This window comes from Kryptolebias marmoratus, linkage group LG2, assembly GCF_001649575.2.
Source record: "Kryptolebias marmoratus isolate JLee-2015 linkage group LG2, ASM164957v2, whole genome shotgun sequence".
NCBI classification, from domain to species: Eukaryota; Metazoa; Chordata; class Actinopteri; order Cyprinodontiformes; family Rivulidae; genus Kryptolebias; species Kryptolebias marmoratus.
Window position 1 is genome coordinate 4,194,762 of NC_051431.1, and position 24,811 is coordinate 4,219,572.

Sequence of the window (24,811 nt, forward strand, 5' to 3'; positions counted from 1 at the left end):
ACTGTCAAGTCAGCAGTCTTCCCCATGATTGTGTAGCCTATAGAACTAGACTGAAAGACCATTTAAAGGCCTTTGCAGGTGGTTTGAGTTAATTAGCTGATTAGAGTGTGGTACCAGGTGCCATCAATTTTGAACCTTTTCACAAAATTCTAATTTTCTGATATGATGAATTTGAGATTTTCATTTGTTGTCATTTGTAATCATCAAAATTAAACGAAATAAACATTTGAAATATATGAGTTTGTATGTAATGTATGAATTTAATATACAAGTTTCACTTTTTAAATGGAATTACTGAAATCAATCTACTTTTTCATGATATTCTAATTTTATGACCAGCACCTGTATGTCTATGGTTCTCACTAGAAGAATCACAGAATGCTTAGACATAATTTAATAACAATCTTGGTTTTATTACCCTTGCAGCACATTTCATCTGTTAGCAAAACAGAGGCTGAAAAGTTTTGTTGTGCTAAAAATAATATTTTTGTAATTCCAAGAAAGCTTGGATTTGAAACTTTAGTTTTGTGTGGTAAGTAATGTTTCTCTTCTCTTCAGTCTGGCTGTGCACTCTGTGTAAAACCTAAACCATATACACAAAGAGGGTGTCTCTTTTCACCTTTGATATCCCAGCAAATAACAGTTGATGCCGCTTCTATCTTTACCCATTCCCGAGAATCCTTTAGGCTTCTAAAACTTACAAAGTCAAGTATTAAATTGTCTCTGCGGGGATTCACTCTGTGATTTAGAGCTGAGCTGTGAGTTAGCTTCTCAGGCAGGTCACAGTTTAACATTCACCCTGAAAAGCTGGGCCCTCCAACAGATGCTGCCACTGCAGTAGGAGCTAAACTGTAATATCACGCACTAAAAGACTTTCTGCGCAGCCTGCAATTTACCATCTTACTTCTGATTTGATGTTTTCTCAGCTACAGAGCTACATTTTCTAAAACTCTTACTGCACAGAAGTTTTAATTTAATTATATTTTTAACAAACTGTGAAAATCCCTTTTCAGCAGCACACACTCTCCAAAAATTCTATTAAAGTTTTAATTAAGAGTAGCGATCTCATTTTGTTTGTACCATTGTGGTTTGACTGATACCGTATTAGCACGTACTTAAAGAGGCCTATGTGAGATGTAAACCTTTTGTGGAAATTAAACTTTCTTCAGATAACATAATTTCTAAACCTGTGGGTTTGTGCTGCAGTGTAGTTTTATCTTAAGAAAAAGTGTTAATGCTGGGATTTCTAATAAAGCAAGCTAATTTGCACTTGCTGCTAGAGGTCTTCTGTGATGTTTGAATTTGGCTTATTTAGCCCCCCCATCTTGAATGTGGACAACTATGAGCTTTATTTTATGTTGTTTTTTTTCATATCATCACCAACTCTTTCTTTTCAGCTAATAAAGATGCACACTTCAGGGATTACAACAGGAAATAGTTTAAAGACCCGGCATTTCTTGAAAGAATACATATCACGAGCCAGAGTTTTAGACTAAGATCATTTTGGTCAAACCTTGAAAAAAACATTTAGTGCAATCTCATTTGGTATTGTGATATCTTGCATGATCCATTAATGCTTGGAGTATGTTTTGTGAATGACTCTGAGCTATTACCTCATCAAATCTTTGCAAAACATCTAAAAGATTCACTGAGGTGTAGCTATTTTTTGTGTATGGCAGTGGTCTCCAATCCTGGTCCTCGAGGGCCACTATCCTGCATGGTTTTTTTTCTCTGCTCCAACACACCTGGTTTGAATCAATGGGTGATTAACAGGCTTCTGCAGAACATGAAGAGGTGATTTAACCTCTGAATCAGGTGTGTTGGAGCAGGGAAACAAGTAACACATGTAGGATAGTGGCCCTCAAAGACCAGGATTGGAGACCCCTGGTGTAGGGTAAGGTCAAATAGCTGGAATGGGACTCCAAAAGTTTATCAGTTGTAGATATACAGGCAGTAATTACTTTCTGAAAGTTTCCATTGAAATACATGTGTGTTTCTTTGATGGACTGTGCATGCAATGTTGTCACCTGCTTGACGTATCCTATAAATAAGTCTAACAATGGATACCGTCACAACTTTTCAATTTAAAAAAAGCAAAGAAAAATCAGTCATGTCCATTCATGTTCCAACGGTTTGATGTTTTTGTAGACATCCATTATAAACATTTGTTAAACAGATCCTATTCTTTGACTAAAATGTCTTTGCAATTGTTTGGTCGGGTAGAACAACATCCAGCATCTCTGTTTAGCAGTCAGGCAAGTATCTGTAAAGAAGTGACAAACTGTCCAAGGTCTGGTCTACCTCATGCTCCATAGTGCCTGGAATAGACTTCAAACCTACCACTTTGAACAGGATTAAACATGTATGAGAAAAGAATGGATGGTGCTTTGAACAGGATTTGATTAAAGGAAACCAACAGTGCTTCATTTTTAAAATTGAGGATGATGGTTTAAAAGTGAAGTGCTTTACTACAGCTCTAGTCTTAAGTCAGTAAATGGCAACAGAATGGTTACACACATGAACCTGGTGGAAGGAATCCAGGAAGTGTCTATAATACATCTGTAGACTCTCTAAACCTTTCCTCAAACAGATTCAGAAGCAAACTTACATTCAAGTTGGACAAGAACAACATCAAGACTGTTTAACCCTCCTGTGGCTCTCAAGAGATAGAGAGATAGAGAGAGGTAGAGAAGCCCTTGTAATTTTGGTTCAACTTGACCCGAATGCCACGGGAGGGTTAAAAAAGGAGAAATATTGCAAGTTCATACTCTGATCTTTTGCTGTACACAAACTGGATGCTTCGTGTTAAACTGAATCACCCTTTACAACCCTTTGGTAATGTTTTCCTATAATGACAAAAAAAGAGTTGTTTTGCAGCAGGAAGATGATATCCTATGGTTTTCAGTTTCACTCCTTATGTCTTCTTTGTTATACAAGTGTTGACCTAAAATGGTTAATGTGAACGTGTCTTTATTGTCTTGAGTAGAATTCTTTGAAAGAAGACATATTGCTTCTCAAGTGAACATTGATAAAGAGAAAAAAATATAATAATAATGTTGAGACTTTCCTTGGCTTTGTTAATACTGCCACATAAAAAGAAATCATTTGTGAAAGTGATCTAATGTCCTCTGAGTTTTCTGTTTTCTTTACGTTGGCATAACTTTGCTATCTCTGCAATACTGCATATCAGGAAAGAAGCTAGTACATTTATTTCCCGTAATACAATGCCAGAGTATTAGAAAATTTGAATTTAAGAATGTTTTTAAAACAGCCAGAATGAAAAAAAAACAGCAATCAAACTCAACTTTGGAAGCTAAAGTGCAGATTTTTTTTACCAAGGAGAAAATGTTCTGTTGTTTTGAACACAAATACCTTTGCCTGTGCAGACAGTGTACTATTAGAAGCAAACTCAAAAAAGCTCATTTGATTCACTGTGAATTCTAATTTACAACAAATTAGAGCAGAGGTGTCCTACAGTGAGGCCTAATTAGGAGAGGAATCTGAGAAGGAAAATCACAGATTCTTGCCAGATGATGTTCAATCTTTTTAAGTTGATTTACAGTCTAATATTAAAAAGTAATTGTAATTACCATTTTACAGCTGCAGTCACGTGAAATTCTGCATATTTAAAACAAAAATAGTAAAGGATAAGCTAAATCTGAGTAAAATATAATTTTTACAGTAACGTAATGATTGTTCGGCTTTGCTGCAACATCTAATTTCCACCAAGGAATAGTTTTGAAATTATATTATACATCTTTGCGCTCAAAAGAAAAATTTCTTCACATCAAACAGTCACAAATGCTGTTTTTTTATGCAGATCCTGGAAGTCAGCCAAATCCCTGTAGATTGCAGGAGGTGGTGATTCAATTTGGAGATCCAAGCTTCTTTTCTCCAGGCTCATTGTTTGGGGAAATATAATGAGATGGATGTGTAAATCGGTGGATAAGGAGGGAGGGAGCTGCACAGAGAGATTTAAAGTTCAGGCAAGGTAGCAGTCAGCTCATTGCAGACCTTTTCCGAGACAAATTAATCTCCCCAGTTAGATGTTATTGTCACAGTAAGTCGAATTGTCACACAGGCTTTAGCACTTTTGTCTTTTTTGTGTGCACGTGGACAGATTTCTTTGAAACCATCACATGCTGTAGTACTGGTTGCTTATAAAGACATCCCTCAACAGACACTGTGTCAGGAGATTCACAAGGTTCTGTTTATTTTTAGGGCTACTCTATCTTTAAATTTAGCTCACTATTCATTGGAGTGCCACGTCAGTGTCTTATAAGCTCGGTGTCATCTTAAGCTAAATCATCTATAAATCATTGACTCTACATTAAAGATGGATGCCGCTAGTATGAAATCACCATTTGTATTTTTATGTCATTTAGAGGCTTCCAGTTTGTTGTTTTGTTGTCATTATCTTGGGGTTTTCTGATTCAGAAGTGACATTAAAACTAATGGATCTACTGTAAGTAAGAAGCAGGGGACAGTGTGCAAACTTGCATCCATGATTTAAAAAAAAGCCACATCTTTAATTATGCATAACTTTAAGCCTTAGTGCTAGGCCAACATGTTTCTGGTTTTCTTAGGTTCAGTGTTTTTTGGGTTTTTTTTCTAATGCTGTGATTTAGTCTGTAGTTTGTTTTTGACTTCCTGTTTTATTTGGTTTTCTTTTTTCTGTCAGATTTGTTTAATGACTTTTTTCACCAGGTATCTGATTGTCTCAGCTTTTTTTTGTTATCTTTTTTTGCTATTTTTTTTGTAAAGTTAAGTTTGTGTCTGTGTGTGTGTGTGTATATATACATACATATATACATTTTAATAATTTATCCATTCAATTATTTATTTGAAATTGTTTTTATGCATTTTGTATTTGTTTGTTTGGGGAATACCCGAACATCAGTGCTAGTTCTAGTTGGTTGTTCAAGTGTTATTAATTTTCATGCTTCTGATGCATTTTGCTCCTCTTCCATGTTTTGATGAAAAATTCATTTGAAAGTAAAGATTTTGTTTGGCCTTTCTTTTTTGAATAGCATACAATCTGGACACGATAAAAGAATAACATAAAGTGAACAAAAGTCACAGGAACAGAAGGGGAAAATGTCTACAGTTCTCATCTGGAACTTGTGACAGGTAGCAAAACAAAACAGTTGGTTATTTTGTTTTTTTGTGCTTCGGAGCTGAAGATGAAACATCAAAATATTAAAACTTTTTTTGCTTCTTAACAACAAGGTCCATGTTTAATATCACCTGCTCTGATTGTAAAAACTTTGTGTTCAAAGTTTACTTGCCAAACTAGGATGCACATAATACTTTCTATAATAATTCCTGAAATCTAACATTTATTACAAAAGGCTAGACAAAGATGAATGTTCTTGATTCACATTGGACAGCTACAAGAATGTATTTTTATTTCTTCTAATTCATGGGTTTCTTGATATCTTCATTATGACATAAAAACTAAACTCTCATATTTGAGCTGGTAGTATCAAATCATTAAAATCTGGTAATCTGACCACTCCCACTTTATTTATATATTTATTTATTTATTAACCTTTATTTAACCAGTCAAGTCCCATTGAGATCACAGATATCTTTTTCAAGGGAGGCCTTGGCCTGAAGGCAACCTTACATGCATGTTTTCAGCCTGTGGGAGGAAAGAGGAGCAAACACAAGGAGAACATGCAAACTCCACACAGAAAGACCCCAGGTCCAACATGGAGCTTGAACCCAGGACCTTCTTGCTGTGAGGCAATAGTGCTAACTACTGTCATGCTGCCACACTGTTAGAACTAAGCTTGTGTATCATATTTAAGGTAATACTGTTCAGTACATTTGATTAAAAGACATGGACTGACATCAAATCTATCCTGATTTAAATTCTGTTCTACTGTAAGTACTATGTTGTTGGCAGCTAGAGTATTTTACTTACTTTCTTATAAAAAAGGTTTGAAAGTTTAACATTCAAGGAAAAGGAGAAGGTATGGTGTATAGTGTGGAAAACAAAAATTCAAAATTGATGCCTAGGGTAACACCATTTCTTTAGATGCCATCAAATTATCTCTCAGTTTGTCAAGTTAAAAAAAAAAAAGATTCCTGAGTGCTGTGGAAGTGTGGTAGCAGGAATATAGGATGATAAAGAACTGTTTAAGATTTTTCTTTTTCTTAGAAGCAAGTGGATCTGAAGATAATACCTCATGTTTTATTCATTGCTTTTAAATTCAGATGCATCAAAGTGCCACGTGGGTCTTCAGTGCATTGGCATCTTTGCTGATTGAACTGTCCTGACCTGTCACCAAGACCTTGCTGCAGCGTCCATTTTACATTTTTCAGTTGCTGAAGGACGGAAAGGTAAATGCTGGATTTATCCTCGAACTCCAGCTTGGCTGTGTGAGAAGACATCCAGTTCATTTCTTGTCCTTTTCCAGCATCATTAACTACTTTATAATAAAGCTGGCTGCAGCAAACCTTGGGTGCAGCTGACATATTGCCTGATTTAAAGATTACCTGGGCGGCAGGTCTCAGGAAAACCTGGATCACTTGAGGTTATCTGAAGTTTTCTTAAAGGTGAAATTAAGTAATAAAACAAAACTGTGCTTATCACTCTGCCTTTTTTAGTGACCTTTTAAGTTTCTGGTATCATCAGAGAATCATGCATTTGATGACTTAGAATTTGTTTTAGAGGAGATTTGAGGGTTTGTAACATTAAGAAAGATGACAGTATGCAGTGTGCATACAATTTAGCATACCTGAAATGTGCCTGATTTAAAAAATATACTGAAAAAGGCCATTAAATTTTTAATTAAGCACCAATACCTTTGCTCCACAACATGTATCAACAAACTCAAATTAACCATGATAAAACTGTTGGCCCTTTGTTGTCTAATCTAATAGATTCAATTAAAGGCCTAACATTCCTTGAATGAATGCATATTGCTGCCACCTTTTATCCCAGACAGGGGTATTTCTTTGAGTCAAACCTTGAAAATAACTTTGTTTCATGCAACATGCATTTTTAAATTCTAAATTAGAAAGCCATTGAGCTTTTAAAATCAAAACTGCAAGCTGGCTGTGTCAGGTAGGTTCTTAATATTAGTTTTTTGTATCACAGATATAAAGAATTTCAATGGTTTTCTGGTAATTAAACAAACTAAAAGAGTTATTTTCTTTATTGAGCAAATGAATGCTTCACTGGCTACAGCGGTTGGCTGCAGAAGGTCATTAAGGTGTACAACTCAAACGCACTGCAGGCTACCAACCACCATCTAAAGGGAGGATACACTGATACTGGCGGAATCAATGGCTTTATCGATACCATATTGACTGCCAAAATGCTTACAGCTGAAATCATTCACCTTTGATGTCTTACACAATGAGATGCCTTCAGTGTCTCCTGTTTGACAGTTGTGCACCATCAAAGCCCAACGACAACCTGGAGTTCCAGTCGCCCTCCCAGACTCTTGAGTGAAACCAGGCCCAAACATCTGTCAGAGAATCGATACCCCTTGAGACTCCAGCTGTAAGTAAGACCATGATGAATGGGACTGACTTGGAGGTGATTGAGCATGTCTGCTCTGATGGTGCTGCATTTAAATTGGGCCGTGCATGTAAATGTTTTCCATTAATTGGTAGCGAGAAGAGGTTTATTACCCGAGGTGAATGCAGATCTGCGACACGGGCAACTGAAAGGAACATTCAATTCAGTTTTAATGAGCTGTAGAGTTGAAATCTAGGTTTTTGCACACAGGTTGAGCAGAAAGACACTTTTTTTTACTGTAAAGTAGAGATTTTCTCTTTTTTTTTCCTTCAGTGATTAATGTCCTAAGCTTGACCTTATTGACTCAAAACTCAAATGACTAAATTGCTCTCAAGAGAAGTGCACTGTACCCTTCATTCAGACCAGCATTTGACACACATTATTGTTTTTCTTTGGTGGATTTGGCAGACTGACTTCCATTTTCCTAAATGCTGACATTAAGTCTGAAGATTGTCTCCAAACAGCTAAAATGAACTTGTCTGTTCGGGCAGACTGGACTTCAAGGTCTTTAGTGTAAAAAAAAGGCTGCTTGATTAACACATTTTTTACGGACCATTCAGCACGTTAGACAGATCCTTGATGCTTTTGACAAAGCTTATGCTCAACAGTGGAGAGCCGCAGGGAGGTAGAAAGCAAAGCTTTGAAAACAAAAGCAGAAGCACACCATGTGGGAATTACACAAATCACCAAATTAAGGTGGAAGCTGTCAGTGCTATCATCTTCACACATCGCAGCATGCAAACTCCTCAAAGTGCGTAAACAAAACTCTCATTTTAAAGTGGTCACGCACATGCTTCAGTGCTGCACAACTGAAGGTAAACATGATATTGAGAAAGGATTTTTCCCCTTTAAAGGTACCCATTCTAAAGTAAAAAGAGACCAAAAAATAAAGTTAAAAAACAAAATAGGCACAATATTTTTTTCTCATACCTATGGTTAATGTGTCTTTAAAATTAAAGTTTGTAAGCACAATTTGTGATTTTGCACAACCACATGTTTGTTTATGGAAACAGCCGAAGAAAATGAAAATAGGTCAAACTTAAAACTTGCCATCCATATCTTTTTACCTCCACAGATTGTAGCCAGCCTAATGCAGGTCAGTCATGTGACTCGAGATTCGACGTGGTTTTTCACAGATTCAGACAAATACTTTGTCAACACTGAGTGTGGACCCACATTTCAGAATGGATATATTTGAAAAATACTCTTTTAAACGGCATCATTTATTGTGGTTTAAAATAGCTTATGTTTGATTTCATACTTCTCAATTGGTACCAAAGAAAGGTTCTTTTAAAAAAAATGTCTGTGTAACTGTTAAAATACAATCTGATACAACTGTGAAAATAAAACAACTCATGTACAGATGAATGACTGTAATAAAGAACTGCTATAGTGTGGCATTTCCCCACCTATGTTAAGGATTGTGAATGTTCTGTAAGAAACGTTTCTTGTTTTTATTCTCGAAAGCAAGAAAGTGTTTATTGTTCAAAACTATAACTGCTAAAATCAATAGTCACTTCTATATTTGTGCTATTGTACTCTGGCACATAATCAATGTCATATGAACTTCATTATATCCTGCTGGATGTTCCAGCTGGTGAAATCAACAGATAAACTTCAAACATTTCCTCTGGGTTTCATTTTGAGCAGCTGGACATTTTGTTTTCAGGCGTTCAGTTGTGTTTTTTTTCTACACCATCAGAGTATTTGAATGATTTCTGGGCTCTCTTTGTAGGCTCCTTTTCAGGCTTCATGCTGCCTGGTTGCCGGCTGGAGTTAATCTCAGTTTAGCATTTCCAACACAAAAGCTGTCTTTGTGGTTACTCGAACAATGTCGGGCCACTAAAAGTTTCAGATCAGGCCGTTTGTAACAACAATGACTTGTAGTCCTCAGTTTGAATCTTTATGAAATTGAAGCTTGTGCATGTAAGCTGCAGCTCAAGTGGTTTCTCTCTGGTCTTGATCCTTTGGACTTGGGACAACTACAAACATTTTTCATAGTTTACCAAAAAATACTTGGGGAGAAGGGAATGCAATGCTTTCACACAATGCAGTGCATACTTCAAACCTATTCGCCAAAAAATATGCCATATTCTTATCATATACATAAAATGCATTGGAATTACAAAACTAAAAGCTTAAAAACCTAGAAATGATAACTATCGGGCTTCAGTAGAACACGCACACACAGACATGGACAACAACTTTGTCTAGTTTTAAATTTCCATTTGAAATTAAAGTACATTTAACTCAAATCTTTGCCAAATTACATTTCCTAAAGTAAATGTGCTTCTGTACTTTTTCACAATTCTGAAAAACTGTTGGCTTGTCATATTTTTTTGGTAGGTTTTGTTAATTATCCAAAAAAATATGTAATCACTACAGAACTGTCTTTATTGTGTAACAGTGTTTCATATCTATCTATTTTTTCAAAATATTTCAAAATAAAAACAAGTGTGCTGATACAATTAACGAGCTACAACTAATTTTTACCTGAAGTTCATAGCTTAAGCTTTAACTGAATTGTATTGAAGATGTAAATTTAAATTATTTTACAAATAAAAAGGTCCAAAAGGAAATAAACACACATCTCAAATGAAATAGCTTTATTGTTTAGTATCATCCTGACGTGTCAGTCTGATCCGTCTGTGAGAATCCTCTTTGAAATCTGCATGTTTGCTGTCACACCTGAGCGTCCAAATATCAGCTGTTCTTTCTCCTCAGCTCCTAACAATCCCTCACATTTAACAGAGGAGAGATGTGTGGCGCAGCAGCACGTCATGTGACTTGACACATGAAAGCTAAGGGCATAATCTTCTTTCAAAGGAATGATGAATCCAGGCACCCACAAGGTGAAAGTGAGGTAATGATAGTGTGGTTACCCTGATGCCTGGTCTGAGCACAGAAGTTACAGCCAGTGATTCACAGAGGACTGAAGCTGAAGTCAAGTCAATGTATATATTAGTAATTTTTACTTTAGTGGATACTGATACATTCATAAAGTCTGACACCAAATGAAAAGGCAAGCATTTAGATTAGCATAAATCTTTAAATGCAGTCTGTCACTCATTGGGTTTGACTGGCATTATTGGTTTTATGAAGCAGAGAAAAGGTGGTTAGCTAAGCCTTTTGTTTTGTCTGTTAAGTGCCTTGACCTTGAGGTATTGAGCTTCTGTCAGCTGCAGTCACCACTTCCTGTTGCCATTTAGTATTGTGCTTGAGTAAGGACATTCTGGTGAGAAGAAGGATGACTGTTTTGAAGCTGTTTCTACAGACACTTAAAGCAGTCATTAGCACTAACCTCACCTTGCACTCAGATATAGGCTAGGAGGCTAATGTTTAGCAAGATGTTTGTGAGAGTGAAAATAATGTCTTGACATTTTTGAGTGCACCTGCTGCACCGTGAGGACTTACGAGAAAGGCCAGGTCGTGATCATGTCCCATTATTTTAAGCGTGTGTTTTATGAAACATGAGGAAATGAAAAATTTCAAATGCCACCACAGCTAGTTTGCTAAAATTGTTCCTGCTTGGACACCTGCATGTTATAATGGATGAGAGAAGGCATGTGGTCATTAATTTTGTCACATATGTAGCTGCTTTTTTATTTTCAAAACTAAAGAAGACTAACATAATAAACCACAGCACAGTTTATAAATTTAGGTAAGTCTATGCCCCTTAGTTTTATTTAAAATTAAAAAACAGTTTTGTTAATGAAATTTGAAATTAATGCAAATTATTAAACTAGTTTTATTGGTTAGACTCTAACCATTTGATTTTGCAATGAGGGACCAGGCTGTAGTACTTTGTTTTCAAGCAGTAGTGCAAAATTGAGGTCTTGCATGGTTCTGAACTTTGTAAAAGTATGAAAATATATATTGTTGAAGACATGTGAAATCAAGCATACAGTATGGGACTGAGCTCCAGAGAGCCCAGTCCAATTTGTTATTTCTGCATATCAAGCTGGCAAATTGATTTTGGCAAAGTTGCTATTTCAGAGTAGCCTCTTCTTCTTTTTCTTCAAGAGTCGCCACAGTTGATCACTTGCTTCCATTTCACCCAAGCCCTCTCTACCACCTCCAGCTCTGCCTTCTGTCTTTTTGTTAGTGCCACTATCTCCAAACTATAGCAGGTCTTACTACCATCTTGTCAACCTCGAAGCTATCCTTTTGTCTCAAATCACCCCTGACACTCGTCTTTATTCACTTGCAGGCAACCCTTCACCTTTGAGCACTGTTTGCCATCCACCTCTCTGGGCTCTCTTCCACCTGCTCTCTGAGTAGCACAATATAATATTAAATTGGGGTAAATATTGTTTAATTTCTGTCTGTTCGGCGTCTTTCAGTGGTTGTGGTAATTCATAATGATCAGTGTTATTAGTTGATCGTATGGCCTTTGTTAATAGAAAAAGTAATTTTCTCTTCCTTCAAGTATCAACCTGACTACACAATACACAGAGTTAATATGTTTCATAACACCAGCTGTAGTGTTTTGCCGCAATTAGCCACTAAAATTAACTACCTGCCATTAAATGTCTCTCTTTACAAAGTGTCCAGAGCTCAACTGAAAGGCACTGCTGTAATGCATCTTGGCACATTTAACATGGTCTGACACATCAGTCTATTGAGTGCTTTCTAAATTATGTAACAGATGATGAGGCTGGGACTGTTATGGACATGTTGTCTCTCATCTGTGCCAGTGTTCAGGATTTTGTGTTTGTTTCTGCTCTGTGGTTGCAATTAACTTGTCAGATTATATTCAGTGCCCCATGCTGAGACACTGTGAAAATCTTAAATAAACTGGACTGCATTATAAGCGTGGAAGTTAGTTTTATTAATATCTGTGCCAAGCGGGGAGGAAATAGCAGCGACTAGTGTTGCTTTCAACCAAATACTGTTTTTTAGTTGTGTGATCTTTTTAAGGTATAACCCACACAGAGATTTCTTTTTCCTTTTTCAATTACCTGGCACAAAGCTATAGAGATCCCAAAGAGAGCAAACAAAGCTTCTATCAGTCAATCACCAGCTGTGGAGGCGTGTACTTGTGGGCCGTTAAAATTGAAAGCTTCATAGTTATTAAGCCTTTCCTTCAAAGCACATTTCTCTTGGAGAAAAGTGATCTCTTCAAAGGGACCTTTTCTCAACTCCGGAATAGATACTTCAAACACAGAAAAGCACAAAAAAAAAAAAAGGGAATATTTTTTCAGTCTGAGTTTCATAACCGTATTGTTTCAATGCTAAAAGTAAAAGGGTTTCTTTTTGTGTACAGTCCTAACAATAGACAAAATTTTCAAAAACAGTCATCTCAAAGTGTTTCATTTACTGAGACTTTAAAAATGTTTATCCATTTAAAAATTTTTAAAAATAAATAAGTTGCTGCTACTCAGTATCATCACGTTTATGTGCTCACTTCATCTATTCTATCAGTGAGAACAAAATAAACCTGTGCTTTGCCTCTGGGAACGTGATGTATCACGAGGGTGCATTTTTAGATTTTATGAGAGATGTTTTCTTGATTTTTTTTTTTCCTTAAAGTACTCAGTGGAAGTTAATTTCCTTGGCCTTTTTCCGTCTGTAAAAAGAAGAAATATTGGATGGAAAAACTTCATATGACATACAACTAATGGGCTTTGAATTTAACCACGAGGAGAAGAGATGATTGGAAAAGTTTTTGAAGGATCTAAAATTACAAATTCAGCCTCCCTGAGGAGTAGTCTGAAGCATCAGAGGACCTGTGTAATTCTCTCTCTGATGAAAACCCTTAATACTGATTTATCTGATCAAGAGCGCCTCAACAGCTTTCTCTGGTGTGCTCAAGGAATACTAATAAACTATTCAATGAAGGCTCATTTAGCAAAGAAATGAATGGGATGATAGCTTTACAAACAATGTAATTTGAGTATCTAACATCTGATTATCTTCAGTCTTGAACCGTGACCTCTGAATTTTCTCAGGCTTTGTTAAAAATGTTTGTTTTATGGTTACTTCAAGAAGAAATGTTGCTTTTCACAGCACATCTAAAATGAACTTGCTTAGTAAAAATAAAAAAAGAAACATTCTCAAATTTTATACACAATAATGCAGTTATATTCAAATATTTACTGTGGTTTGGTCTGATCCACTGATTAGGTTGGTCAAACTAATTTTCCTTGGTAAATGTTTTACTTTTAAAGTGAATTTTCATGTGGATGTCAATTTTCTTACCTGCAGTAGACAGCAGTCCTATTAATGTCAGGTTATCTGCAGCTAAGACAAAGGCCCATTCAAAAGCAAATGTTCCCTATTTGAAACAACTCAAGCTTAAATATTTCCTAGCAGTTCCAGCAAATGCTGTATTTTTTACACCGTGTCAGTTTTGCACAGGACAGTCGTTCACTTTGTCACTGTTCTTTCAACTGAACCTTTGTGTTGTTACACACACTGCAGCTGTTCACACATGACTCACAGTTTCATCCCAAAACAACTAAAATCTGCAAAATGATGTGATTAAGAAATAAAGACAATGCGCTTCTTTCTGGGTAGATAAGAGAATATTAGTTAGATTATAGAGAGAAAAAGCTGCTGGTTAGAGTGACAGAACAACTCCTGATAGACTCAGCTGATAAGTGGCAGGGTATTTTTAGCAGCCACATTGCAGGCACCTTGCAAAGCAGTGTGACCATTATTCAACAGAGAAAGTAAATAATTCTTATGCAAAAGTAACAAGGTGTAAGAAATATATAATGTAACCCTTGCACAAACTAGGAAAGTCTTTGTGTTGTTTGAGTTGGCAACGATTTACCCCTGAAAGGTCCCTTTACCTGTTAGCTTGACTGCTTGTAGCTGTTAGCTTGATTCTGCAGCTGTTAGCTTGATTCTGCAGCTGTTAGCTTGACTCTCTGCAGCTGTTAGCTTGACTCTCTGCAGCTGTTAGCTTGACTCTGCAGCTGTTAGCTTGACTCTCTGCAGCTGTTAGCTTGACTCTCTGCAGCTGTTAGCTTGGTTTCCTGTGAGAATTTCTCTGATTCTCCAGGCTCGCTCTGATTGCTGTCAATTGCAGGTAAGATGCTGACTAGTTACTTCACAAAACGTTGCTTTAAAAAATGTTTTAGTATTTATAATTTGATTTGTTTTAATTCACTCTATTAAACACTTCAGTGAAAAATAGACCTTGTAAGAAAGAAATACTTTGATATTGCTCATTGTTGAATGAACTAAAATGATTTATTATGAGTTAATTATATTATATTGAGTCATTAAGTATCTTCTAGGCTGTGTTAGTTTGACACAACAAAACTGCCTCATTCTGAAAGATAACCTATGATATATTTCTTTTTAAAGTATTTATTTATTAGATTTATGTACAACTGAAAGTAATACAGCAGGTGACAAACCTAAACTAAAATATTTGTACTGCATGCTTATTGCTGTTTTTTTTAAATTATTGTTATTATTTAGAATTTCAGCCAAACTGTGAAGACCAATATTAAAACAGCAAATAAATAAATAAAAAAAAACAAAAATGAAAATGCAAACCAATTTACATGAAAGGTATAATTTATAAAGAAAAGTTTACTTCCTGAACTTTACTATCCCTGAATCAAATTATAAAACAAACTATAAATGCCCAATTTTTCATGGAAAAAAAAACATAACTGCATAATTTCTACCTAATATGCAGACAATTGTGGTTACAAAATGTAGTCCAAATGGAACAAGCTGCAACCGGGCAGGATCCTGCTTTTTGTTGTTCAGTGATTTTAACTGATTCCATTAATTTTAACTCCCAGGTGGTTTTAATTATTTGTCTAAAATACTTGTGCAGTTGCAAGATATTTCAAACACTGGAAATTGTTACATGCAAAACTAATAAGCCAGGATTTGTTGGGCTGAACAGCAACTAAGATTTCTGATTTTAATTGTATGCTTTTCTCTACATGAGCAGGCAATGTACTCAAAATATCCTTCAGGAAAGTAAAGAAAATTTTTTTTAGTTTGCATTGAATAACAGTAAAGAATTTTTTAGATTTTCATGCCATATGTTTGTAAGAGTTCATTCATCTAAATTGAATTATACATTTTCTGGTCCAAAGCAGAAAGAATCTGAAGAGAATTCACAATGACAGAACATGTGAAATATTCTGCTTTGAGTTAAAATTAAACCATACTCTTTCATGTGTGAGAGAAAAAAAAAAATCAGAAACCTCTCCCAGTTCTTAAAACTTTGACCTGCATCATACATGATAAGAAAGGCTTCACATCTCAAAGGCATTTTCCCATCCAGCCCAGTGATTTGAGAGCTACAAAAGCATCCTTAAACTGTGGGTCCGGATGAAGGTGTTGGAGTATATATTTAGCTTGAGAAGGGCATGCTCTGGTTGAGAGGCCTCCTTTTTGAATTTCTTCTGTGCCAAATTAAAAACAGTCTCCAACAAAGCACACAAATGGTTTGCTTACAAAGCTGGTGAAGCAGCACTTGTAATTTATCACCCAGACTTAAGTTTGTGCCTGAGCTCTGCCTGGACAGGTATATCACCCGATGAAGGTCAATGAGGCAAAAAATAAAAGTGCTTTCCTTCCGAGGACGACCTTTCTTATGAGTGCTGAGAGGATTTCTGAGTCAAAAGCTGCAGATGCTGAAACACAGTTGAGCCTTTCATGTGTGCTGGATTGCATTTATTCTCTAGCTTTAACATTTTGCACAGGATGTGTCCTTTACCTGACACCAACCTCAACACATGTGCGGCCGTGGCATTTCAAGCTAAAAAAGCTTACCACAACCATTTTCACTCTGCAGTGAAAAGCAATAAATGGAGTCCCTATGGACACTTCATGTTTTAGAGATGCCTCGTTTTGTAAAGAGAAGGTAATCACGCATAACTGCTCAAACGTCAGCTGGACATGTGGAGTCAGAAATGAGAGCCCACCGCTTGCCACTTTGGCAGATTGCACTGTCAGGAGGTAAACAACGGAAAGAATGAGGAAAGACTCATCTGATAGGAAATGTCAGAGCATGATTGGATTAAAAAAAAAAAAAAAACTGGACTAAATTGGGGTCATTAATCATCAGCTAGAAAAACAGTGACAGATCTGGTTCTCAAAAGCCCTCCTCTGGAAGTAAGCTAAGTGCCACCCGGAAATTGTGCAATTACCTTAATACCTGATTTAATTGAACACTGTGCATGGTTGTGTCAGTTGTTAATTAGGAAAAACAGCTCATACCACTGAAAGGTAATTACCATCACAAGAAGTCTAGTTATCTGATCTAGTCTTTTTTCTTTTTTTTTTCTTGCATTTTTATCACAACTGTGGTTACTTATTTGTATGATTCTTTCATAAATAGTGGGACTAAATATGATAAATAGTAGCCATATTTTATCGAGTAATACTAAGGCCATGGGAAGTAAGGGTGCAGAGGGTGCTGCAGCACCCCGATGGATGCCAGAGGGCATGTATCAATCATCAAGATATACTATCAATAAAAAGAGGACCAGAAGCCAGACGTTGAAGCCACCATGAAGTCGGCTGGTTGCAGTACATTTTTGTTTTTTGTCCCATCTATCCATGTAAATGAATGGGACATTTGCCCGACAAAAAAAAAATAAAAACTACACTTCAGATCAGCCTACTAGAAAATTGGGAGCATGTGTAGGTGGGACTTTTGTATTGAGAATACAGCCCCACATCCCTACTGTGCCTGCCTCTGGCTCCAATATTTCAACAAAAACATTTTGGATTTAATTTTGAACACCAGGAGGAAGCGGAGATGGTTTGTGCATCTTTAATATACCACAGGTCTGAATACAATGATAAGTTATAAACAGATTTAATGCTGCTTGTGTTTAATTTATAATATTATTTTGACAATTCATCCATCAATTATCTGCCGTGTGTTCCAGAGTCGGGTTGAGGCGGCAGCAGCTTCCTCAGGGAGCTCCACACAGCCACCTTTTCCAGCTCTTCTGGGAAATTTCCAAGGTGTTCCCAGGTCAGCCGAGAGACATATTGTCTCCAGCATGTCCTGGGTCTTCCCTGGGGTCTCCTCTAAGTTGGACATGCCCAGAACACCTCCCTAGGGAGGCATCCAGGGGGCATCCTTACCAGATTCCTGAACCACCTCAACTGGCTCCTCTCGATGTGGAGGAGCAGCAGCTCTACTCCAAGTCCCTCCCAGATAATTGAACTTCTCACCCTTGTTCTAAGTCAGATCCCAGCTGCCCTGTGGGGAAAACTCATTTCAACACCCTGTATCAAGGATCTTGGTCTTTCGGTCACTACTCAGAGTTCATGACCATGGGTGAGGGTAGGAAATTAGCCTGACTAGTAAACAGAGAGTTTTGCCTTTCAGCTCAGCTCCCTCTTCACCTCAACGGACTGGTACAGAGCATGCAATACTGCAGAGGCTGCAGCCCTCCATCTGTCGATCTCACATTTCCTTCTTCCCTCACCAGTGAACAAAACTCTGAGACACTTAAACTCCTCCACTTGAGGCAGCACCTCATTTCTAACCCAGAGAGAGCAGTCCACCGTATTCCAGCTGAGGACCATGGCCTCAGATTTGAAGGTGCTGATCCTCATTCCAACTGCTACATTTTTGACACTGAGTTTAAAATACTGCTATGAAAACCAGCACCGTTATTGTATATATGTGTGCAAAATTTTACAATCGCCTAAAATCCACAAAAATGGGCAGATTAGCATTGGGTCGTGATTGCAACTTTATAGATATCATCTATTCGAATAACTGCATCATTGTAATGTCCATATTCAGATGACAACATGCACTGCCAGAGTGAATTTCACTGCATTTGCTGCATTTGGTGTTATGATATTCTTCATATGGGGGTTTAGGGTTATACAAATTAACCCCCCCTAACTGAAACATGTTCCCACAGCTTTGATTAATATACATATCAAGTGTAAAGTCATAAACTTTATCATTTTTATGGTTTGAGATAAAAGTGGGTGCTGAAACTTGTTTTTCCTACTCTATATAAACTGTTATCTTGCACCCAATATCCCAGTTCAGCACTGCAGAGCGAACGCAGCAATTAACTCAAAGCAACAGGGTTTCCACTAATGTATCACGTTTCTCTGCTCACTGTGTCAGTGTAACAAACTGCACCCCTGAGGGCTGCTTCTGCAAAATGATGGCATGCGAGCTGGAGCTGACGGGGGCATGTTAGGGACTAACCCCCCCACCAGTGCGCCCTCCACAAGGAGACCAGACAGCTTCACACAACACTGACTGCCCCACTGTGTAATGCAGTGATTTCAGAGGAAATCTAATCAGAAGCTGCATGACTTGTGCATAACTCAACGCAGAGCTAATCGATGCCTATTCTGCATGGATTATTGATACCTCTTGTGAAACTCAAGTCTCATTTCTTTTTCATTTCTTTTTGAGCTGCTGATTCTCCTCCAAGCGAGGCCAAAGTGGCCCTGTTTAATGCAGTGAGAACAGGAGTGAGGACGTGGGAAGATGTGCATTGCACATCTAATTTCTTCCCCCACTTGTATGGTATGTGAAAGATGTCTCACTCACTTAGTGTGTGTCAAAAGCCTGTGTGGTTTGAGCATGTGTATATGGTCTGTGTGTGCATGCTGTAAGACAGTAAGTTCCTCTATGGATGGTGGTTGGTCTCTATAGATTCACTTACAGAGAAAAAAGCGCAGTACTTCCCAGAACACTTGTGTTTGCATTACTAACATAAATGTGGCATTGTGGCATTTTCTGAGAGGAGTATGGGGACACACTTTTCTTTCTTCAGAGTGCCATCTTAATTAAACCAAATTCTCTCAAAGACTCTACAGGCAGCTATTTTAGATTTTAATCAACAATATTTCAGCTCACTTGTCCACAAGTCTTTTGTGTTTGCAAGATAGTGCTTTAAAGTACTTTTCTGTTTCTTTAAAGGCAGAATATAGTCATAGTTTTAGTTTCATTTTTGGGCAGTTGAGCAATTTATTTTTCATGTTCACATCCCATCAAGTGCATAATACAAGGAACTGCACAATTACAACTGCAATAATCACACATCCCAAGGCAAGCTGGGCTCCCCATCTTGCTTTGTCACATGCAAATTTAATACGGTTTTATTGGTGAACACGATGAGTGTTACTCCTCTGACTGAATCACTCACTCTGGGTTCCTGCTCAGTTTCATTACCAGACATCAGATTTCATCACTGTAAATGCAAATGTGTGAGAAAGCAGATGCTGACAATTCCTCAGATGGAGCCTGAAGCCCAGGGTTATTTGCAGTTTCAGGTCCCTAAACTTGTTTCACTGACTGAGGTTGCTTCATAGTTGTGTTGCAAGGTCACAAATAGGAAAACCTGCGAAGAAGTATGTGAATTCATAGATTAAACCATATGGTTTATATGGTTAAAATTAAAGGCCAAGCATTCCTTGAAGGAATGCATATCACCAACCGCCTTACATGCCAGAGTTTTAGACTATAATCATCTTATGTAAAAAATGACGGGGTCAAAGCTGGTTTGATAAAAAGTTTAAAATACATTCTGTGCAAAAGACCAAAAATTGGGATATCCAAAAATATCCCAACTTAAGCTCAGTATCTATAAAATTGACTAAATTATATCCATTTTGTGTCAACTAATATGGATTAGCTGTAGCGGACATCTTGAACTGGATTCACTCCAAAAGTTAATCAGTGGGGTTCTAAAAATTTCATTAAAATCCATCCAGTTGTTCATTGGGATATTTTTCTAACAGACAGACAAAGTTGCCTCTAAAAAAAAATTATTGACAACATTTGAAACAAAGACTTTGCACAGTGTGTTTGACTTGTTTATTTGATGTATTTTCAGTCACTTTGGCTGTTTCTGCAGGTAAACAAACACGAGGACACATTAATCACCAGTATAACAAATATATTTTGCATATATGTTTTTTTTAATTTTATGCTTTTGTTTGTTTGTTTTGTTTATCAATGAGTACCTTTAAAGCTGACCAAACAATAAATAGTGCTTTGTCCACTCGAATAGTAACTGTATCATCATTTTTTGTATCATTACTGTTTATTCAATGTCACATGCTGTTTTTATTTTGTTTTTTAATTATGTAAAGCACCTTGAAATGCCTTGCTGCTAAAATATGCTATACAAATAAAATTTGATTTGATTGATTTAAATTCCTACGCTATAATCAAAAATATTTTATTTTTGTCATTATTTATTAGATATGTTTACACCATATAAATATTTAACATTCAAAGAAACGTGTTGTACAAAATAAAGTAGTACTTGTTCAAACCAGTGAAGTAACCAGCAGGAGTCATAAGACCCCTATTTGTTGGGAAAAGTCGGTGAAAGTGAAAAAAAAAAGCGGAGAAATTCAAAGCGGAAGTAAGGAACGAAGCGGAGCAGGAAACCTCTTTCTTTGGAAACTCTGAGAAGTTGGCATCCCATCGGAGCTCCGTGATGAGAAGAAGAAACTTCGGGTCACCACAGAAAGTGTAACAAAGCGCTGCGTTGAGACGGAGACGATGGGACTTCCACCTCTGGAGTTCAGCGACTCTTTCGTGGACAGCCCGGACTTCAGAGAGCGCCTGAAATGCCACGAATTCGAGCTGGAGCGAACAAATAAATTCATCAAGGAGCTCATCAAGGACGGAAATATGCTGATCACTGCGCTCAAGAGTAAGTTGTTCAAGAACACGTCTGTTTCCTCCTTTACGAGTCCAGAAATAAAACTCTAACTACCTGAGCCACAGGCGACTTGGCAATCAGAGATGCATTCATCCCAGCTCACCTCAGCCTGGCCCGGGTTTCCTCAGTGGTCCCTCTCTGAGCTCCTGCTCCTGCTCTCCTGCTCTCCTGCTCTCCTGCTGGGAAACATTGATATTTCTATTAACGAGCTTAAACCTGAAAAAAAAACGTGCAAAGTAATTGACTCTGCTAAAGCTTTCTGCCTCCCATACCACCGTGCATGCATGCAGAGGCTTGTATTTAGATCCAAATGTAAAGATCAGAGTCAAAACTGAGGAACATGTGAGCTGAAGGGATTTAGGCTGCTCCAGTAACCAGAAATAACATTGTTGTTGTTACTTCAGATCATTACTAGAGGTCACCCATCAGAGAAATAAATAAATACAGACATACTTTATCCATTTTAGTCACTTTTAGCATCTGTATGAGGATGCCATCACTTCCATCATGGGTCATTGTCCTCTCTAAGTCCAAGTTCAGTCTCAAATTCCAACATGCTAATTAAAGTGGACTTCCTGTCTGCTCTGTGCCTGTGGGGATGGGAGTCAAGTCTCTTAACGTGAGAAGTGTGTCTGTGAAATGGAGAAAGATTTAAAACAGGCCTCATAAGTAAAGATAAAATAGCAAGGACAATCACTAACCCATCACTCAGTTCAATAGAAAATGTTCACAGAAAGCATTTTATCATGGTCTTACATAGCCTTTACTGTAAAGATGATCATTTCTTTTTTGAATTTCTCCTTTTAAATGACCACGATCTTATATAGTATGTTTGGTCTTTCCTCCTCTGGTGGTTGAGGCAGTGAACCAATAATTGCATTAAAGCTGCAGCACCGACTTCTTACACAACACACAAACACATGCTGCACAGAGTTTATGAGTTTTGAGAGACATACACAAGACGTTGTGTTTTATTACATATTTTATATTCAGCTCTATTTCTGGCTCAATCACATCAAATTTAAGCAAATTTGTGCCAATCACCATGTTAACTCCTCAAGGCCCTGAGAAGAGCAGAATTTTTCAACAATCAAATGTTTTTTTTACCCCATCGGTGGGACATTAGGCCTGTTGTTTTGACATCTGTAAACGTAGTTCATTGATTGGGCATTTTGAAGTGTAGGTTTGAAACTTGTCTACATTCCTCTGTTGTTGTTTTTATGTGCTGCAAGTTTTTTTGATTGGGTCATTAGTCATAAAACTCTTCAAACACAATTCAGTTACATTTCCTCCTTTGATTGAATCCAGAACATCCGTTTATTATTTATTTATTTTTAGATGTATAATTGGTTTGGACTTATATTGTTTTCATGTATAAGGCCCATCTGCCCAGTTTTGGGTAGTTTTAGTTGTTTTTTCCATGATGTAACTCCTGATCAAAGCTTTATTTCTCATGGATTTCTGTGGTGTTTTTAGTGGATGCAGGTCGTCAGAGCAGTCCAACATTTTAATGTTGTCAGGGTAATCAGGCCTGGACATTGTCCGTGACTGTTCACAGATGTAAAAGACAGCAGGAGATTGTCCATATGAGACCCAGTTTTGCACTTCAAAGTAACTCATTCATAGAGCACAAACTATGCTATGAAAATTGCACTATATCATTTAGAGTACGCTGAAGATGGCACATGATCCTGATAACTTATATGGAATGATGATGTATTCTTATTATTAGCAAAAGTGTCAAAAGCAAGCCAATAAGAGAAGGAAGCATTACACGCTCAGTTGCAGGTAATTCTCCAGGCTTTTTTAGATTTTATACTAGGGAGCTGTTCAGTCTTCCACCAGATGTCATCTAGAAGATTTCAGCTTCACGGTGCATGTGTCAAAACAGCTACTGTCAAAATTGTGCCTCAAGCTCTTTTTGGTTGCAACACTATTACAACAGCCCTCTGTGAACCACTCACACAGAGCTTCGTCGGACCATCAATTCTGGTCCATGTCCAAAGATATTGCCACTTTTTTTTATTTTTATGTTGGTCATCTTTCTTTTGGGAGTGCCCATTTCTTCCACTGACGCACATCTTCAGGTGACACTTGCACATGTACACCATGGGGAAAAAAAAGACCTGAGTCTTAAATTTCAACAGGATTTTGCTGACTTTGGAGCACTTTGGTGGTGGAAAACAAGACATTAGAAATGTGAAAGTGTCAAGTCGAACTCTTATTCTGAAGAGATCCAAACCCTCAATATAACAGTCTACCTCCAAATCATAGACCAAAAATAATCACAGCATTGCAACGCAGAGATTTTTTAGTGATAGCAGCAAAAAAATATTTATTTTTATACAGTGTAGAAAATAACAGTTGCACAAATTGTTAAAATTGTAAAGTTAGACAAGAATTTAGAAAATACAGTACAAAAAAATAAAGGGTTAAATGAATAAAATAAACTACAAAAATGATACGTGAAAGCTTGCAATATTTGTAAAATGGGTTGTCAACATCTAATCATTTAATGGGCTCCAGAAATATTTTTTTTCTGTGTAACAGGATTGTTGTAGCACCATGTCTTGTTATATAAAGGTGCTACTTTTATCTTTTTCAATTGCACTTTTTGATCTTGTCATTTCTACCTGAACTAACTGGAAGGCTGTCTGTGAGGATGTGAGCCAGAGTATTTTCCTCTTAGCCACATCTCTTTGAACCACATAACACTTGTTTTCTCACCGTGGCTGTTAGCAAAAAGATCAGATTGTCTGGTGATCTCACATTGCTCATGATTTTGGCATGGAGAGAAAGCCTATCTCCTTTTCTCTGATAGTCTTTGTTGTCTTGACCTGTCTCTCCTATTCTCTGCCTCATTGCTTTGTTCCTGCTTTGCACTCTGTGCATGTCCTCTTACTGATTTATGCACGGATGTATATTGATGTTTTTCTCTGTGCCATATCGAACAACTTTAGTGTGATCAGCTGGTCCCCAGTGTAAACAGAGTGAGTGTGCAGTTGCTAGGCAACAGCATTGTAAAGCAGTAATAACATGGTTAAAAAAGTCAAGGGTTAGTGGGGCCAAAGAAAGTCACCAGCAAGTTTGATAGAGAGAAAGCTTCTAAATAAAGACAGTTTGTAAAAAAAAAACCGTGTCCGATGTGGCTAGCATATAGATATATTTTGATATATTTAGTATTAATCTATTTATAGTTTTCATTTTGAGATTAATTTTATAACAGCAGTGATTTTGTTGTTGTTTTTGTTTTAATTCATCAGTTTCCTCTTAGATTATGGATATTGTTTTTGGATCCCCTTTATCTGCATATGTTTAGTAGTCTGAACACAATCCGTCCTGATCCTCGATGTAGGTGACAAGAACGCAAGGTAACTAGTCCATGAGCGAGACCAAAACCAGACGCAGAGACAACAGCTGAAGGTAAGTGTAGTTTATTTACAGGTGCCCAAAATATATACAGTGCGATGTTCTGTGGAATGATCTGTGAAGCAAAAGGAACAGGGTGAGTCTCGGGTACAAATCCTAGTATCAGCCGAGCGCTGCAAGGTGGCTTAATGATAGTTTCTTTGTCCTTACAGATCCAGAAGGTGTCCAGCGGCGTGGAGGAGATGACGGAGGTATGAGG

The 24,811-nt window shown here is 37.2% G+C and overlaps 1 protein-coding gene across 4 annotated transcripts in view; it reads left to right on the forward strand.

The window, feature by feature from the left end:
• The first annotated feature begins 20,867 nt into the window (after nt 1-20,867).
• Nucleotides 20,868-24,811, forward strand: part of LOC108236019 (rho GTPase-activating protein 42) — a 95,743-nt gene continuing 91,799 nt past the window's right edge. For all 4 annotated transcript variants that reach the window (XM_017416429.3, XM_017416430.3, XM_017416431.3 and 1 more), the window contains exon 1: nt 20,868-21,174. In XM_017416429.3, the coding sequence (XP_017271918.1) occupies nt 21,021-21,174 (154 nt within the window). In that variant the 5' untranslated portion in view covers nt 20,868-21,020. The remainder of the gene's footprint in view (nt 21,175-24,811) is intronic.